Below are 18,926 nucleotides of genomic sequence, written 5' to 3'. Positions count from 1 at the left end.
ATGTAAATTACTTAAAACACGTCACGTTAACTAATGTACCATGTAGCAACTCTTTGCACCAACTCTTATTGTCTTATTGAGGTCAACTTTTCTAATCCTTAGCGGGTAAATTAGACTTAAAAGTTTTTCATAACAGTAGTTTTTACCTAAGTTTATTAAGAAAAAAAAAAAAAAATCAATTTTCATATGATAATCAGATAATGCCTAAAGATATTTTGGCTCACGCTAACCCCTAAAAGCGGAGTGGATCAAACTACTGTTAAAAAATGTTTTGATGTGATATAAAGATGAAATTATTTTAAATCTTTTATTATTATTTTTTTTTTACATGTCCACACAAGAGAGGGGGAGAGGAATTCGAACTAGTGACCATCGCTTCATTAGGCGTGGTCCTAGCCGATTGAACTACCTCTTGGGGACAAATCTTTGTGTATTGAAGTTTTTGTTTAAAAAATTAAAAAAGGAAAAAATATCTTATCAATTTTTCACTTCTCGGTCCATAATTTAATTTTTCTTTCCTATTACTCTAACCACCAACGGTTCGTTGGTTGCAGTCTTGCAGGAAAAGCACTTGTTGAAGGGGTTTATCCGCTAAAACTCCCTACGCTCCCCAACTGTCAAAACCCCCTCCCTCTCTCTCTTTTGCTCTCTCGCTCTTCATCAATGGCGACCATACCCAATCCAGCCCTCCACAAACTCACCCACGCGCCCGAGCCAATTCGTCCCAAGTCGTATTCCACTCGCTCCAAAACGCTAATCCTCTGCAAAAAGCCCAAGAACGATTCCGCATTCAAAGAGAAGAAACAAGTATTGGTGGACTATGACAAGGGCAAGCACGAGGTCTCCACTCGGGTTTCTGGCCTCCGGAAGGCAGATATACCGAGGCGCTACCGGCTCCGAGTCCAGGGCGACCGGTCCCAGAAGGACTGGACGGTCTCGGAGGTGGTCGACAAAATCTTGAAGCTCGACCACCGGGACGATATCGACGGTTTGTTGAACCGGTGGGTCGGCCGGTTCGCCAGGAAGAATTTCTCAGTTCTAATAAGGGTAATGCGGAATTTACACTCTCTATCTCTTACTCGATGGTGCAATTCTTTTGGGTTGTTTTGAGAATTTTGGCGGGTAGTGGTAAACTTTTGGTTTATTTGGTAATTGTATTGCTAGTTGAAGTGATGTGGGAGGTATGTATCGGTAAAACTGAATTAGATTTGGATGTATTTGTATGTGAAATGGATTTGAGTGGTGAAGTTGGCAATAAATATGGGAAGGAATGTGATGGGCCTTTGTGTTTTGGGTAAAACATGTTTATTGGATGAACTTCTATACAGGAAATGTGATGAAAACTCTAATCATTGGTTTTCGGGGTTAGTAGTAGATTGAAACAGTGTCAAAATTTTAAAAAGTTTATTGGAATTTTTGTGGTAGGAAAATGAAAAACTTGATGTATATATGTGAATGCATTTGTGCACTGGGATTGTAACAAGTATTATTCTCAGGAAGCTAGAAAATCCCTCATTGCATATTTTGCTTTGTTGTAGGAGATAACACAAACGGGTTCCATTCAGCAAAGCATTCAAGTTTTCCGGTGGATGAAAAATCAAAAGAATTACTGTGCTCAGAATGATATTTACAATATGATAATCAGGTTACATGCTAGGCATAATTGGACAGATCAGGCTCGTGGTTTGTTTTTTGAGATGCAAGAGTGGAGGTATGCTCTTTGTTTTTGTATCTTGTGTATCTTCTGGCTACCTGGTGTTTTTGTTAAGAGTCATGAACTTGGTTATTTCTGTTTAGTTTTCCATGTTGTCATGGTTTGGAGATGCATGGCTTTGACTGATGGTATGCCAATCAATAGACAGTTATCACACCCCTCTACCATTTTGAAAAGGACATTATATACTTTCCAGTGTGTGTTAGTTCCCATCTGAAGTATACTGTGTGCTTGTTCATGAATATGTTTTTCAATCATGAGACAGATACCATATATGTGTGGTGACAAGTATTATTGCCACAATGAATTTTTTCTCAGTATCATCTTTGTCAAGGCTGCGAAATTCATGAATTGGCATTGATATTTGTAGGCAAACGGTCTAGATTTAAGTTAGATAAGTTTGTCCCATCACTAATCTTGGATTTCTTGCTTTAAGTCATGGTGACGTATTATTTCCTTTCTTGCTAGGTGCAAGGCTGATGCTGAGACGTACAATGCTCTTATCAATGCACATGGACGAGCAGGTCAATGGCGTTGGGCGATGAATATCATGGAAGACATGCTCCGTGCTGCTGTGTGTATTTGTATTCTTCTTCTCTAGTCAATCTTAGTGGGTCTAATTAGATGTGAGCAGCCTTCTTTTCCTTTGAATGCCCAAATGTATATGGTGAGATAAGTTTGCAAAGTCATTTTTTTGGGTAAGTAATCGGCACATATCTTTGAAAGCATAAGGCGCTTCTAAGTACATAAGAAGTATACAAGAGGAAGCTCCTAGCTAGAAGGAGCAAAAAGAACCAGAAATCACAATAACTAATCATCACATGAGACATATAAGCAATGGTCCAGAGATACAAAGTTTTGAAGAATAATGACTTAATCTCCTCTGTTGTCCTCCCAGTCCTCAAGACTTTAGTCATTCTTTTCCTTCCATAAATACCATAAAAGGCACGTAGGCACCATCTTCCACATAGTATCACATATTATTATTAAGACATATATCATTTTGGCTTTTTTTACTAAAACTGTAACTGTGATTAGTATGGTCTTATTTTTGAATTTTATGGATTTTGTAGTATTCTTCTTATATTTTGGTTATAGCAAGTAGAAGAGAAGATTATGTGAATCTTATTGGTGCTCTGAAGGATGGTCATTCATTGAGTTTATGTTCATAATATGGTTTCAGGGTTGCAAATGGTGTAACCTATAATATGGTTTCATTGTTGTAAATGTCTAGGGCAGTATTTTGATTATTGCCCATGAATTGTGCATCCCAAATTCTAATGTTTGTATCTTCTTTAAATTTTAAAATCAAGGTCCCTGAATGGCTTTCTTTCTTTCTTGTGCAATGTATGCTGGTATAAATCAAACTTTTTGGAACAAGTACCTTTGTATATCATTTAGAAGACCAAGTAGTCAAGCTTTATCGATTTTACATATGTTTATCTATTTCATATTTTGTATCAATTCATGATTTTGGACTGGTTTTACTTATAAAAAAGGGTTTTGAACTGGTTTGGATCTATTATATAATCTACGTAGATGCATGCTAATAACTTTTTGTTCACCTTTAATTCAAGATCTATAGCAGATGTTAATGACTTTATCATATGGGTGCAGATCCCCCCTAGTCGGTCAACATATAACAACTTGATCAATGCTTGTGGATCTAGTGGAAATTGGAGAGAAGCTTTGAAAGTTTGCAAGAAAATGACCGATAATGGAGTTGGGCCTGATCTTGTGACTCACAATATAGTTTTATCTGCATACAAAAATGGGGCTCAATATTCAAAAGCTTTGTCTTATTTTGAGCTAATGAAGGGGACACACATCCGTCCTGACACAACTACCCTTAATATTGTGATACATTGCCTAGTAAAGCTTGGACAATATGCAAAAGCCATTGATATTTTTAATTCCATGAGGGAGAAGAGAGCTGAATGTCACCCTGACATTGTGACATTCACTAGCATCATTCATTTATATTCTGTATGTGGGAAAATTGAAAATTGTAAGGCTGTGTTCAATACAATGCTTGGAGAAGGCCTAAAGCCTAACATTGTTTCTTATAATACACTAATAGCTGCATATGCTTCACATAGGATGGATAAAGAGGCATTATCAGTTTTTAATGAGATAAAGCAAAGTGGTTTCAGCCCAGATATTGTATCGTATACATCGTTACTTAATGCTTATGGAAGATCACAGAAACCTAAAAAGGCCAGGGAAGTATTTGACATGATTAAAAGAGAAAACCTGAAGCCAAATCTTGTCAGCTACAATGCACTGATTGACGCCTATGGATCTAATGGTTTGTTAGCTGAAGCTGTTGAAGCCTTGCGTGAGATGGAGCAAGATGGGATCCAGCCAAACATTGTCTCTATATGCACACTGTTGGCTGCCTGTGGACGATGTGGTCAAAAGGTGAAGATTGATGCTGTGCTTTCAGCATCTGAGCAAAGAGGCATCGAGTTGAACACGGTTGCATATAACTCAGCTATTGGAAGCTATATGAATGTGGGGGAATATGAGAAAGCTATAAATTTATATAGATTGATGAGGAAAAAGAAAGTCATGCCAGATTGTGTTACTTACACTGTGTTAATAAGTGGTTGTTGTAAGATGTCAAACTATACTGAGGCACTTAATTTTCTTGATGAAATGATGTACTTAAAAATTCCTGTGTCTCAAGAGGTCTACGCATCTGTGATATGTGCCTACAGCAAACAGGCAAGTGTTTTGGCAAGAGTAGCCTCTTAATACCAGTAGACTATTGATGACTGAAATCTGTTGTTTTTTTTCTTTTTTCATTTTTTCTTGTCCTAATTTTAGGGCCAACTCGGAGAAGCAGAGTCTTTGTTCAACTTGATGAAGATGGCTGGTTATTGTCCTGATGTGGTTACATATACTGCAATGCTACATGCATACAATGCTGCAGGTGAGATTATATGTTTATGCATCGACATGATTCAACGCTGACCGGACCCGCTGAAACTAAACTTGTGGTATTTTTTATGTCAGAGAATTGGGAAAAAGCTTGTGCACTATTTCAAGAAATGGAAACAAATAATTTCATACCTGATACTATAGCTTGTTCAGCCTTGATGAGAGCTTTTAATAAAGGAGGCCAACCATCCAAAGTTCTTGTTTTGGCAGAAATTATGAGGGAAAAAGAAATCCCATTTGGTGATGCCATTTTCTTTGAAATGGTTTCAGCCTGTAGCTTGTAAGTTCCATATCTGTTTTCTCCTTCCGCCTTGAAGAATAAAACAGTAAAGATGCACATTAATTTGTCTTTCCCTATTCGTGCTTCTTTTTATAGGTTTGGTTGTTCTTAGTTTTTAGACTTGTCTACATTATTGTATTAGGTATTTATATATATGTGTGTGTTCTAAAATTATTCTTGCTTAGCCTGTTTTGATGATAGTTTAACTGGCATGACAGTTCATTTTCTTTTGTCTTAAGTTCATCAGTATATTCCTATTTGCCATGAAACTAAAAAAAAAAATATATATATATTGAATTTTGGTTGAAGATTACGAGATTGGAGGACAGCAGTGGAACTGATTAAGTTCATGGAGCCCTCGTTTGCTGTAGTCTCAGCTGGAGTTATGAATCATCTTCTTCATTTTCTCGGAAAAAGTGGGAAGACTGAGACTATGATGAAGGTTCTCTAAAACTGCTCTCATTTTCTTATGACAAGTAAATGTTGCAAAGCACACAACGTTGTCATTCATGCATCCATTTCTCCTGTCTTGAAATCTTGTAGCATTTTAAGCAATATACAACTCTTAATTTTACTGGACATTGGTATAAGTAAGCTGAACTGCTCGCAACTTTTGATAGTAAATACATTATATTATTGTCTTGTAATACATCCTTTTTTTTTCCATCCCACACATGCAGTTGTTCTACAAGATAGTGGCTGCTGGTACTGATGTCAATTTCAATACTTATTCTATTTTGTTGAAGAACCTTTTGTCTGCCGGAAATTGGAGAAAATATATTGAGGTAACCTATAGATCAACTTCTGTTTCGTCATGTAATATTGTTATTATTTTCTTTTTACCTTTATGCAGTAAGGATATGCATCCAGGTTTATCTTGATTGCACATTGGCATCATCGCCAGGTGTCTTAATGTCTTTGAATGACACTGAAGCTAGTCCTGATATCTACTTAAACACTGAAGCAGTAGTATACAAATCATTAGCGCATGTGATACAACTCCGAGCAGTTAAAAATTATTTCTGAAAATGAATTAAATTGTGGTAAATATCTCTAACTTTGGCATTGAGGCTAGTAAATTTATAGCAATTTAATATTAAGACTTTAACGATTCAGTATGAGCCCATGTTCTTGGTATTTTCTCTACCATTGCCAATCTTACATCATGGGGACTTACAGGTAATTTCTCATGATTAAAAGTGATTGCCTCTTGCTCTTTCATGGGCATTATGAACATGACCGTGGTAGGACATTTTATCCTTCTCTTTGCTTGTTTTTGCAAGGACAGCTGTAGCCATACAGCTGTAAACTTTCATGTTTCAATATATTACTTAAATGCTTATGAACACTAGGTCCATAAAATTTCAATTTCCTTTATTTGACAAAAGAAAAATTCTTGCAGGTATTGCAATGGATGGAGGGTGCAGGAATTCAACCTTCAAATGGAATGTATCGTGATATTTCCTACTTTGCTCAAAGAAGTGTCGGGGCTGAATATGCTGCTACCATTCAAGAAAAACTTGGTATGCAGACACATTTATTTTGATATATTGTCACACTTTCTTCTATCAATCTATTGCTTTCTTACATCGGTCCATTGATCTTCATCTGGATTGTGTAATTCTACAGAATCCTTGAAAGGAAAAATTCCAGATCAAATTTTGGTGAGCAATAATGATGCTCTTCATCCCACCTTACAATTGATAAGTGGAGCAGAAGTATAAAGCCACAACCTGCAAGAGTCGCCGATTCGAGTTAGTTATCCAGTTCCTGCAGGATATGCACATTTGACATTTTCCACATTAAGAACATCCAGGCAAAGGCTTGTTTGCTTTGGGGCACCTATCAAGCAGGATTCCCTGTGTTGTGAACGTTAAGAAAACCATCTGGTTTGGGCTATTTCGAGCCATATGCCGGAGATTGGAGTGAGTTCAGGCAGCTGCTTGACCAATCTTGCTGTTAACATTATTATTAAAGAAGCAAACTCTCCTTGGAAGGCTTCAAGGAGTCCGAAATTTTAAAGCATATCTTCTCTTTTGTAAATCAATACATGCGAGGAATTTGATTGTGTAGCTAGTTTCTTTTTCACTGATTTGTGTAAAGAGACGAAAATATGTGATTGTCTTGCCCTCTGAACATTCAGCTGAGGCCAAGCATCACCTTGAGAAAAAAAAAAAAAAAAATGCTCTATTGTATCCTTTATTTTTCTTCAATATAATTTGTTACTTACAAGTTATAAAGTTGATAAAAAAAAAAAAAAAAAAACAGTGAATTTAATCATTTAATTAATATTTTAACGTTTTTCTTCACGTGTAAATTTAAACCTTTTTTTTTTTTTTTTTTTGATAAAACGTGGCATTTTATTGAATCATATCTGAGGACCTAGAACAATGCGTTATCTGTATATATTCACTATTTTAATAAGAGGCTTAATATATTCACTATTTAATTGAAATAGAGTTATCTGTATTCAAACTTACGATATCAAGGTGAAATGGTATACCAAAAAAATAGAGAAAAGGAAATAAATATTATAATAATAAAATAAGATAAATTAGCACATTAACATAATTCACCTTATAAATAGGGGTGGAAGTTGTTTATGAAAGAACAGAGCATCATCTAAATTCTAATCTCTTCTTTGTTATTAAAACGTTACTTTTCATGAGCTCCACTTTATGCAATATAAGCACAAGAACTGCCTACTGATCCAACTCACCCACACTTTAATTTATCTATTTTAAACAACCAAAGAATCTTACTCCTAATTTTAATTTTGTGACTAATTTTTTTCTAAGCGGCAAGAGTAAAGGGAGAAATCGAACTTCTTACTTAATTATAATCAAATCATAATTGAAACTCCTTAATATTATATGTAAAATCCACCCTTATTTTATAAGACATCCAGATTTAACATTAATAAAATATTTTAATGATTCATTTACCGAATTAAATTTACAAAGTGTCACAAAATGATGTTATTTTGCACATTTATTTATTATATTTATTTGTCTTCCCATCCCACATGAGTTGGTAAAGTAGCAGGAGATAAGGTTCAATTCCCCCTCCTTTCTTTCTAGTGGTCACGGGTTCGAACCCGCTTGCGGTAGTAGTCCGTGAACCAGATGCTACTAAGAAGGGCTTTACCAACTTGCACTTTGGTAGAGCTGGTGACGGACTCGCCTTTTCAGATAGTAGCTATGGCTCAAACCGAACATTCCACAGCGGGTGAGAACTCTGATGGTCACGCCCAAGAGAGAAAATTACATTGGTCGCCCCTTCCCGCCCTTTTCTCTTAGAAAAAAAATTAAAATTTTTTTAAAAAAAAAAAAAAAATCCCACCTTATAAATTGGAGAATCTCAAAGTTTAAGGAGAATTATAGCCGTTCCACGGATTGGGATTCCCAGCAATGTTTAAAAATTGTCAGAGTAACAATTTTGAAATATAGGCCCTTAGATGCATCTAAGGGCCTGCAATCCTGCATCTAAGCACCTGTTCTCCAGGTTAACAAATAAAAAATGCAGCCAGCAGCATGGGACAATGCTTCCACTTGACTAAAAATTTATAGTAGACTAGTTCCCACCCTTGCGGGTAGAGACAATCTGATTGGTCACAGAACTATATATATGGAGGTTACCAGGGATATGCACATGGAGTTACCACATCATGAGATTGACTCTAAGGAAAACCTCTCCTCTGGACTATTATTCATCTGGTTTTTTAATGATTAAACTGGAATCAGTTAAGAGCCTGTTTGGGATTGCGTTTGAGAAATAGAGTTTTTAAGTCAAAAATAGTTTTTGGGCAAAAACTTCATTTTTAAGCTTTTGTCAAAAGTGCGTTTTGGTCATTTTTAGGTTTTTTTTTACCCTTAAAAGTGCTTTTAATTTTTTTTATCAAACGAGTATTTTTTTCTTCAAACGGGCTTTTTGAGTGTTAAAAGCACTTTTAGACCCCCTCAAATACAATCCCAAACAGGCTCTAAGTCTAAGTACTCTTTGGAAGGACCATTTGAAATGGAACTTGGATCATAAAGACTTCCAAGTTATAATATCTAAAAAGTTGTTCTAATTATTACCATTAGTGTTTTTATTTTTGGCATAATAATGGATAAGTGGCTTCAATTGGTAGAGCAACAGGTAATACGTCTGTGGCAAATAGCATCGGGATCCTCCACAATACTCCAAAATTGCCCATCAAGTTTTCTTCAAATCCTAGCCATCCAATGCTATCCAACGGCCACCATCTCGACACATGTCCCACTCAAGATAAATAATAAAATATTATTTATTTTTTAAAAGAAAATGTAAAATAAAATATTAAAATAAAAAAAAATAAAAAAAAACTGGGGTGATCGGCCACCCCCATGGCCATAGGGGGTGGACCACCCCCTATGGCCATGGGAGTGACTGAAGGTCCAGTTGGGGGTGGCCATGGCCCCAGGAGTGGTTCGGCCACCCCCTATAGCCGAACCCAAAAAATTTTTGGGTTTGGCGCTAGGGGGTGGCCGAACCACCCCCTGGGGCCACGGGGGTGGCTCCGGCCACCCCTAGGGCTCAGCTTGGGTTACATATTTATGTATTCACGTATTTCAAACGACATTTTAAACCAACACAGACACACATTCAGGGACAGAGCTAGGGGGTGGCTGGTGTAGGTCATGCCCCCATCCTAAGGAAAAAAAATTTATAAGGTAAAAAATGAAAAAGAAATTATAAGGTAAACTTTTTTTTTTTTTTTGCCTATTGGCCCCTACCCATCCCAAGCTCTGGCTCCTTCCTTGCACACGTCAATTATTTTATGATTGGTTTAAAGGTAATCAAGGCAAACTTTTGATAATCTCATATCAAGAGTGTAACCCTTGAGATCCTAAAATTGTTTTGAACGTTTTAGGGTGTTTTCAAAATCCTATGGCATTTCGGGATGTTTGGATACATGTTTGGGGGTTCGGAAGGCTCAAACTTGGTGTTGGAATGCACAGGATCGATCCCATATTTTCTAGAGTGATCCTAACGGTAAGAGGTGAAAAGGCGGGCGGTTAATAACCGTTCGCTAACCGCATTGACTGTTAACCGCTAACCGTGCTAGGCGGTTACGGTTAGCGGTTTTAGGTTTTATATATATATACATGAAATGATGTAGTTTTGTGTTTAAAATTTTAAATATGTATAAAAATCTAGAAAGGATGTCATATGTAGTATAATATTATCATCGTTTTGGTTTTATTAAAAAAAAAATCAAAAAATTTATAATTCCTTATTTTAAAATGCAGTTAGCGGTTATTAGAGTTACTAACGGCTAACCGCCAGTTAACCGCCTAGGCAGTTAGCAGACGGTTAGTAGATTTTACTAACCGCCTAGGCGGTTATGGTTAGCAGTTTTGACCAATAACCGTTACCCGTAATTGGCTTTTCACCCCTACCAACTGTCTTTAAAGCCTGTTTTAGGGGTTCTAGGGTATGAATTATGTTCCTAAATATGTGTTAATATTGTGTTTAGCGTTTGTCTAATTATAGGTTGGTTTCATTGCGGGAAGTTAGGATGACTGAAGAATCATCTGATTGGTCAAGCTAAGTAAATACTTACGGAACTACGAAAAGAAAACCATTTTAAAGAATGCTATGTTGGTATAATTTAAAAAACTTTTACTCATACTCTTTATGATTATGTTATGAGCCTATAGATTTTTAACATATCAATTCATGTTTCTTGGATAACTGTTTAAATAACTGTGATTTGTGAAAGAAAGATAATTATGAACAGAATAGTAGAGTTTGAGGAGACTAAAGTAGTGCTTATGCTAATATTGATGAATTGACCCTATTATACTTAATAAAATAAAATAATAAATAAATAAATAGAGAGAGAGAGTAAGCGTTTTCCTTTGTTTGACATTAATCATATAAAGATAGCTAGTTTACAATTGCAATGGAAGCAGGTCAAATTTATTAAACCTTTGCCCTTGCGTTTTTCGTTTCTATTTCATGTAATGGTATTTCAAATTGTCTTGCGTTGCGGATACTTGTTTACTTCGGTATTTACAGATATTTATGTAGAGTTGATGAGCACTATCACACCAGACCAATAAAATAAGAGTTTAATACGTAACATTAATCATTCTAATAAATCTCAAGTACAGTTTATATAGGTGTACATTTACTTTTACTTGCCAGAAACAGATAGAAGATTCAAATTGAAATGAATCTTCAATCTGTTATTCTAATAACAGAATGGGTGTACATTCTAATAGAAGAATTTTTCCTTTCACGTGATATGTGTTTATTCATTTTCTGCTTCAAAATACAAGCTACCTTCTTTTTCTCTGCCTCTTTCACTGGACAATAGTAAAAACGACAGAAAATAAACTCGGCCAAAATGGCTCTGGAGATTACAATTCCTATAGATGAACGCGATCCTCTTCTCTCTTTCAGCAAAACCGACTCAAAATTCTCGAAAACCCTGTGACTCAACTGTGCTTGTAATTAAGACAAACAAGCTCCATTTATTGCAACCAAGACCCCCAAATAAATAAATTTCATCTGTTAGGCAGATGAGACTTCATTTAATAAATTATGTATAGGTAGCTAGGTTTTTGGTAAGTATATTAAGTAAAAGTTGCTCCACTCTGACTTTAATTAACCGTCCACTATTATGATTTATGAGGTATGTTCTTTCTTTCTTTTTCTTGAATTTCCTTAAATTATGTCTATGTAATTGTAGGTGAACGTGCCTTGAAGAGGATGAAATTTGAATTATAAGTTTTCTCTCTAGCCTAACCTAGAGGAGAAGAAACGTTTTTCATGACCTATTGAGATCGTGAAAGGAGATTGGGATTGCAAACCAGTTACGAACAATGGAGGAAGATCTCTCGAAGATGTGGGAAAGTTTCTCACTATCAAGAGATGAGGAAGAGGAGGTTGAAGTCACGGCAACGGAGGTGAAAGGGACAATAACCAGGGGCCAATCATGCATTGTGGGCAAACTTGTGTCGGATGTCTCGGATCAACTAGTGAGTAAGGAGACAATAAAATCCACGCTCTTGGGATGGTGGAAACTGTCTGGGACGCTAACCTTCAAAATTCTAGGAGAGAACTTATTTCTGATTGAGTTTGAAAAAGCCAGGGATAAAGATCGTGTCTTGGAAGGAAGGCCTTGGGTCTTTGAAGGCAATCTTTTTCTGGTTGAGGATTTTGATGGACGTACCCCCCCGTCAAAGATCACTTTCGAAAAAGCCTACTTTTGGATGAGGATGCTACATTTGCCGTTGGCATGTATGGGAAGGGAAGTGGGATTAAAACTCGGCTCTTCTGTCGGGCGAGTGGAGGAGATTGATACGGATAAGGATGGTATCGGGTGGGGGAAGTACTTACGAGTTAAGGTGTTGGTTGATCTATCCAAACCTCTACCTCGAGGCCGGAAGTTGAAATTTGAGGGAGAAATACATTGGATTGTCTTTCAATATGAAAGACTTCCAAAGTTTTGCTTCCAATGCGGTATAATCAGTCATGGTCCGGAGGGCTGTATGAAAAGGAGTTCTTTGCAGAACCAGGGAACTACGGTGGAATTCGAACCTTGGATGAGAGCTTCTTCTATGACGAGGAGGGTGGAAAGGAGCCAAGTAAGGTTTACAGTAAAACATGGGGCAGGATCTGACAATGAGAATCGCCGTGCTATGGAGGGTCGGCATGGCAATGGCCGTCGTCATCTTGACCCAGCCGCCGGCAACGAGGAATCTAGATGGACATTTCGGGAAAATTGAAATACCCAGACTAAACAGGGTAACGGATCTTCAATATGAGTAACTTGGGGACGTGATGGACGCTGCTTTAATGAGGAGATTCTGATGAATAAGGAAAGGAGTTATGGGGAAACTCATGGAATTTTTTCAAAATTTATCAACTCCCAAAATGGCTATGCGACATCATAGTAAGGAAGGAAAGAATAGCGTGGAGTCACATGTGGAAAAAGCAAGAAGTGCCTCGCCACATGGCAGTTCACAGCTAGCGCCTGCTGAGGAGTGGTCCACAGGCTTTGAAGGAAAAAAGAAGAGCCCAATCCAACAGGAGGTGGGCTTTATTTTTAATAGTCCTAGAGGCTCATTTACTGGCCCTGTTCTTTCGGATGTAGAGAAGACTATGAAGGCAACCCAAGTGCAGGGCATGAAAAAGACAAACCTCAGAGTGCACGACCAGGGAAAGACGCAAACACCATGGAAGAGGAAAAACAGAGAGGAAATGGGTGAACTGAATGGTGGCCTTTCCCTCATTTCTGTCAGTCGAAAAAAAAAAGAGGTGTGGGGGTTGACGAGGTGGATTCTGAGCTTGCAAAGAAGGACTACAAGGAGAGTGACGATAGTGTTTCAACACATGGTTCGGGGATGGCGGTGGCTGGTGACCAGCCCCACCGACCGCAATGAGCATTTTGAGTTGGAACTGCCGAGGGCTTGGGAACCCTCGAACAGTTCAAGACCTTTGTCGGATGGTAAAGGAGAAGAAACCCAACTTGGTTTTCCTTATGGAGACCAAGCTTAATAGGAATAAAATGGAGAACATTCGGCTTCAGCTCTGTTTTGCTAATATATTTGTAGTAAACAGTATAGGGCGTAGTGGTGGACTGGCCTTGTTGTGGGAGGAAGAATTCGGGGTAGAAATCCAACATTTCAGCCAACAGCACATAAATGTCGTAGTCCACAACCCAACTTTTAGCTGGAAGTTAACTGGGTTTTATGGGCACCCGGAGGCATCTAAACGTCACGAGGCATGGAGCTTGCTGAAGTTTTTAGCTGCGCTGAATCCCGAACGGTGGGTGTGTATTGGGGATTTTAATGAAGTGGTGACGATGTCAGAAAAATTAGGAGGGAGTATACGGCAGAACAGCCACATGCAAGCCTTTCAACAAGCTTTAAAGGTATATGAGTTGTGTGATTTGGGATTTTCGGGTCCCAAATTTACATGGAGTAACTGCCAAGAAGGCGATGCGCTCATTAGGGAGAGATTGGATAGGGGAGTTGCGAACCATGCATGGAGAAGTCTATTTTTGGATGCTAAAGTTCTGGTTTGTGGGGCACTTAGTTCTGACCATGCACCATTGTTATTAAGTCTTCTGCAGCAGCAGGTAGAGTTTAAACGAAGATCACGGTTTCATTATGAGGCCAATTAGGCTTTAGATGAAGTGATACACAGGGCCTGGATGCACCTCAACCGAAACACTGGGAGAGACTTGAAGCAAAATTATCTAAGGTTATGCGGGACTTGACTTTTTGGAAGAAGAAAACTAATGCCAGTTCACAGGAGGAGATCTTGAATCTGCAGAAAAGGATTGTTGAGATCCAAGAAAGGGAGGATTTGATGATTATGCCTGAATTGAAAACTGTCCAGAAAAAACTTCAGGAGTTATTAGACAAGGAGGATATGCGGTGGAAACAACGAGCCAAAGAAGATTAGCTTCGTTTTGGAGATCGCAACACAAAATATTTTCACGCTTGTGTTAAACAAAAGCACCGGAAAAATTTTGTGAGTACGATCAAGGATGCATTGGGGCGGGAATGGAACACTCCTACCGAAGTAGGGGAGGCCTTCGTGGGTTTCTTCACAGAATTGTTCTCGTCTGGTCCAGCTGGAGATATGACGCAATGCCTACAAAATTTGGACTGCAGCATTTCAGCAGGTATGAATGACTCCCTCACGCGTGATTTTACTTCAGATGAAATCAAGACATCCCTTTTTCAGATGAATCCCCTTAAAACACCTGGACCGGATGGTATTACAGCTTGCTTTTTTCAAAAAAATTGGGATACCGTGGGAGGGGAGGTATGTAGCACCTTAATTGATATCTTACATTCAGGTGTGATGCCGCATTCACTGAATTTTACGTTTATAGCTCTTGTCCCAAAAGTTCAGAAGCCTAAATCTGTAACGGAGTTTCGTCCGATTAGTCTCTGCAATGTGTTGTATAAACTTGTCTCTAAGGTGCTTGCTAATCGATTAAAAATAATTTTGCCCAATATAATAGCACCTACTCAAAGTGCTTTTATTCCGGGACGCCTGATTACGGACAATGTCTTAGCTGCATATGAGACTTTGCATACAATACATACCGGGATGTGGGGGCGAAAAGGATTTATGGCCGTAAAGCTTGACATGAGCAAAGCTTACGATCGGGTGGAATGGCGTTTTTTGGAAGCTGTGATGAGATGTATGGGCTTCTGTGAGAAGTCGATTTCTCTCATTATGATGTGCGTCACATCGGTCCGTTATTCGATTCTTGTAAATGGGTCTCCCACGGGGCTCATTATGCCGTCAAGAGGGATTCGACAAGCGGATCCTATTTCCCCGCATCTTTTCTTACTTTGTGCGGAGGCATTGAGTTTGATGGTGATCCAAGCAAACCGAGACGAGCACTTGACAGGGGTCCCTACGTCCAGAAGGGGTCCAGATATAAGTCATCTCTTTTTTGCGGATGACAGTTTGCTTTTTTGCAGGGCTAATCTATCCCAGTGGACCAGGTTGACCTCCATTTTGCAAATATACGAATCGGCGTCGGGACAGAAAATGAATAGTAGCAAGTCTGCTATATTTTTTAGCAAGAATAACCCCAACAACAGAGAAGCATCAAATCCAAGGAACTGCTGGAATTCCAACGACGCAACGATATGACACCTATTTGGGGTTGCCTGCCCTTGTGGGACGGTCCCGTATGGCCGCTTTCAAGAATATAACGGAGAGGGTGTGGAAGAGGCTTTAGGACTGGAAATTAAAATTCTTGTCTCAAGCAGGTAAAGAAATTTTGTTAAAAGCAGTGGTCTAAGCGATACCGACATATTGTATGGGTGTTTTTCGACTACCTAAAGCTTTGTGTTCGGAAATTAATACTATGATGAACAAATTTTATTGGGGAGACCAAGAGAAGGAAAATCGGATCCACTGGATGATTTGGGCTAAAATGGGCTTATCAAAGGGGTATGGAGGGATGGGCTTTAGAGATTTATCTTGTTTTAATATAGCCCTATTGGCAAAACAAATATGGCGTTTATGGAAGTCCCCGAACAGTTTGATTGCACGAATTATCAAAGCCAAATACCACCCGGAGTGCTCAATCCTTGATGCCCCTCTAGTTAAAAAGCCTTCTTTTGCTTGAAGGAGTATTCAAAGCTCAAGCGCTTTAGTCCGGGAGGGATTGGTGTGGAGAATTGGGACTGGGATGGATGTCCGGATTTGGGAGGATAGGTGGCTTCCTAATCCTTCCACGTACAAGGTGCAATCTCCTCCTACAGTTCTTGCGCCCACAGCTACAGTAAGCCAACTCATTGATGAGGACTTAAAGTGGTGGAACGGATCTTCTCACGGGGGGAGTGCACAATAATTCAGACTATTCCTCTTAGCCAAACAGGCCAGCAAGACAAGCTCATATGGAGGGGAACGGCTAAAGGCATGTTTTCGGTTAAGAGTGCATACCACCTTCAAAAGGAACGTGAAGATGCAGAGAAGGCGGAGGGATCCTCCAGGTCTACTTTGAGTTGTGTGTGGCGGCAATTGTGGCAGCTCCAATGCCCGAGTGTGGAGAAAAAAATTCTATGGCGGGCTTGCCATGATATCCTTCCAATGAGGGACAATCTCTATCGGCATAAGGTGATCACCGATCCATCTTGTCCTTTATGTGACACTGGCTGAAAGCCTGAAACTGTTTATCATGCTCTATGGAATTGTCCCTCTGCAAGGGATGTTTGGAGCGGTGGGTGTCTGAAGTTCCAACAGAGTGTATTTACTGAACCTGACTTTCGACAAGTTGTTGAAGGAATGATGGACAGATGTGATGCTAATGAGTTTCAGCAATTTGTTGGAATAGCTAGGCGAATATGGCTAAGGCGTAATGAGGTGGTCCATGGCGGCTCCTTTGTACATCCTACTCTCTTACTTAAGCAAGCTTTAGCTGCGACAATGGCGTTCCAAGAAGTGGGAGAAAGGACGAAGCCAGAGAGAACCGTTGTCGCTATACGGAGCCATGCTCAATGGCAGGCACCTCCCCATGGGTGGTATTCTGTAAACTGGGATGCAGCGGTTATGCAGAAGGAGGGTCGGTTGGGCCTAGGGGCAATGGTACGGGATGACCTTGGCAATATGCATGCCGCTAAGAGTGTGTCATGACCAGGCTATTTGACTCCTACGGCAGCAGAGGCGTTAGCAGCGCACATGGCCATTAGTTTGTGTCGGGAAATGGGAATCTCTCGTGTGCAAGTGGAGGGAGATGCGAAGGAAGTGGTTGATGCTGTAACGACGGAGGAGGCAGCCGAGAGTGGATGGGGTCACTTGGTGAATGACATTCGCTAAACTCTGCAGAATTTTTCATCATGGAGAATGCGTTTTATTCCTAGAGAGGCAAATCGGGTGGCCCATGTCTTGGCCCGCTTAGCAGTGAATGTAAACATGAAAATGGTGTGGTCTTCGGAACCGCCAGAATGTATTGGTGCTATTTTGACAGCAGAGCAATCTGCTTTGGCTGTCTGATTATTTGAATTAATGAGAATCGAGCTTTTATCCAAAAAAAAAAATTGTAGGTGAGGAAGTGAACTTTAATTTAACTGCAACATAGGAGCCACAACGTAATCTTTCCACCAAATTGAAGCTTAGGGTTGCTAAATCTGCTCCTTGTTTATTGTACAAAGTTTAAGTGGCTGCTTTCTATCAACAAAACAATTTTGACCACATTTTTATCACTCTGACAGTTTTTGGGTAATCAAATTTTAGAGAATGTTGTAGTGTCCTTCTCTGCTTGCAAAAGGACGGGTGAACAAGAAGCTGAAGATCGCGGTCAGCGATCAAAGAGGAGAACTAACATTAAGTATGTTATTTCTAAGCAAAAGAAGCTAGATAGTGGAGCTTTTGAATGTCACTTTGAGTGAGTCATAATCTCAATTAATATGGTGTGGGAACGATGGTCTCAATGTTTTTCCCTGTTTTCTTAATAAAATTGTTTGACATGTGTAGGAAATTATAGGGAAGCTTTTCTGAAGATAAGAGGACCTCCTTTACGTACCTTGACTGCTTATGGTTTTACTTGTATATATAGGAGCGAACCCTATAAAGCCAAGGTGCTAACATGGATTAAGAAGAAGCACATTTTTTCAAAGAAATATGTTTTGGTTCCTATTATTTGCTGGTAAGTTCTTTCCATTAACTTGGCCGCTAAGCATTATTTTTATTGCAAATGCATGGGATTTTATTGTGTTGTCTTGTTTCTTTGGCGTATAGATTGGATTGGATTTTATTGTTTGAAATACCATTTCTTTAGGCATCACTGGAGCCTCTTGATCTTCTGCCACTTTGGTGAGAGCTTGTAATAAAAAACCAGAACACCATGCATGTTATTGCTGGATTCGCTCCAAATGGCAAATCCAAGGCGGGTTGAACAAGATATAAGAAAGTATGCATCTAAACAAACCCAGACTCCTTGTTTCAGTATGGTAGTTTATTGATTTTTTGGTTTCGTTCAGGTTTGTGTTGGACATTTATAAAGTAGAGGGTAGGCCTGAGAATGAGGACTTTATCTATCGAATTCCTCTCCTGGTGCCTAAGGTGACCACAATATATGCTCTTGATTCATTTCCACTTTAGTGCTATTGTATTTTCACTTGTATTTGCATCCTGGGAAAAAGTGGATTTTTTTTTTTGTTCAGGTTCCTCAGCAGACAAGTAATGAGGAATGCGGCAGATTTGTTCTTTACTTTAGCAAATTGTTCGTGGAAGGCGCTCCGAAGGATTTTAGAGTTGAGGATTATCCTTACTTTGTAAGTTTCCGCTGGTTGTCATGTTTATTGTATGAAGCGCCTGAAGCAATAAACATGACAGCCAGCTGAAACTTACAAAGTAAGGATAATCCTCAACTCTAAAATCCTCTGGAGTGCCTTCCACGAACAATTTACTAAAGTAAAGAACAAAACTACCGCATTCCTGATTACCTGTCTGTTGAGGAACCTGAACAAAAAAAAAAAA

General features: G+C 38.9%; 2 protein-coding genes and 1 long non-coding RNA gene across 3 annotated transcripts; all 3 read left to right on the top strand.

Moving 5' to 3' along the window:
* The first annotated feature begins 566 nt into the window (after nucleotides 1–566).
* LOC132161632 (pentatricopeptide repeat-containing protein At2g41720) lies at nucleotides 567–7,108 on the top strand. Its single transcript, XM_059571792.1, has 10 exons — nucleotides 567–1,047; nucleotides 1,539–1,711; nucleotides 2,183–2,288; nucleotides 3,332–4,441; nucleotides 4,544–4,649; nucleotides 4,733–4,937; nucleotides 5,247–5,379; nucleotides 5,618–5,722; nucleotides 6,340–6,460; nucleotides 6,567–7,108. The coding sequence occupies exons 1-10, from the start codon at nucleotides 664–666 to the stop codon at nucleotides 6,659–6,661; spliced, it is 2,538 nt and encodes an 845-aa protein (XP_059427775.1). The 5' UTR covers nucleotides 567–663; the 3' UTR covers nucleotides 6,662–7,108.
* Nucleotides 7,109–11,791: 4,683 nt separating this feature from the next.
* LOC132191762 (uncharacterized) lies at nucleotides 11,792–12,697 on the top strand. The gene has a single exon (XM_059606852.1). The coding sequence runs from the start codon at nucleotides 11,792–11,794 to the stop codon at nucleotides 12,695–12,697; it is 906 nt and encodes a 301-aa protein (XP_059462835.1).
* A 4,709-nt stretch (nucleotides 12,698–17,406) lies between these two features.
* On the top strand, nucleotides 17,407–18,715 carry LOC132162036 (uncharacterized). Its single transcript, XR_009438197.1, has 3 exons — nucleotides 17,407–17,832; nucleotides 17,922–18,093; nucleotides 18,226–18,715. It is a non-coding gene; the product is annotated as an uncharacterized LOC132162036 (long non-coding RNA).
* The last annotated feature ends 211 nt before the right edge of the window (nucleotides 18,716–18,926 follow it).

The sequence above is a fragment of the Corylus avellana genome, chromosome ca9 (genome assembly GCF_901000735.1).
Source record: "Corylus avellana chromosome ca9, CavTom2PMs-1.0".
NCBI lineage: Eukaryota > Viridiplantae > Streptophyta > Magnoliopsida > Fagales > Betulaceae > Corylus > Corylus avellana.
Note: the sequence above shows the minus strand (reverse complement) of the source record. Positions and strands in the feature narration are given on the sequence as shown.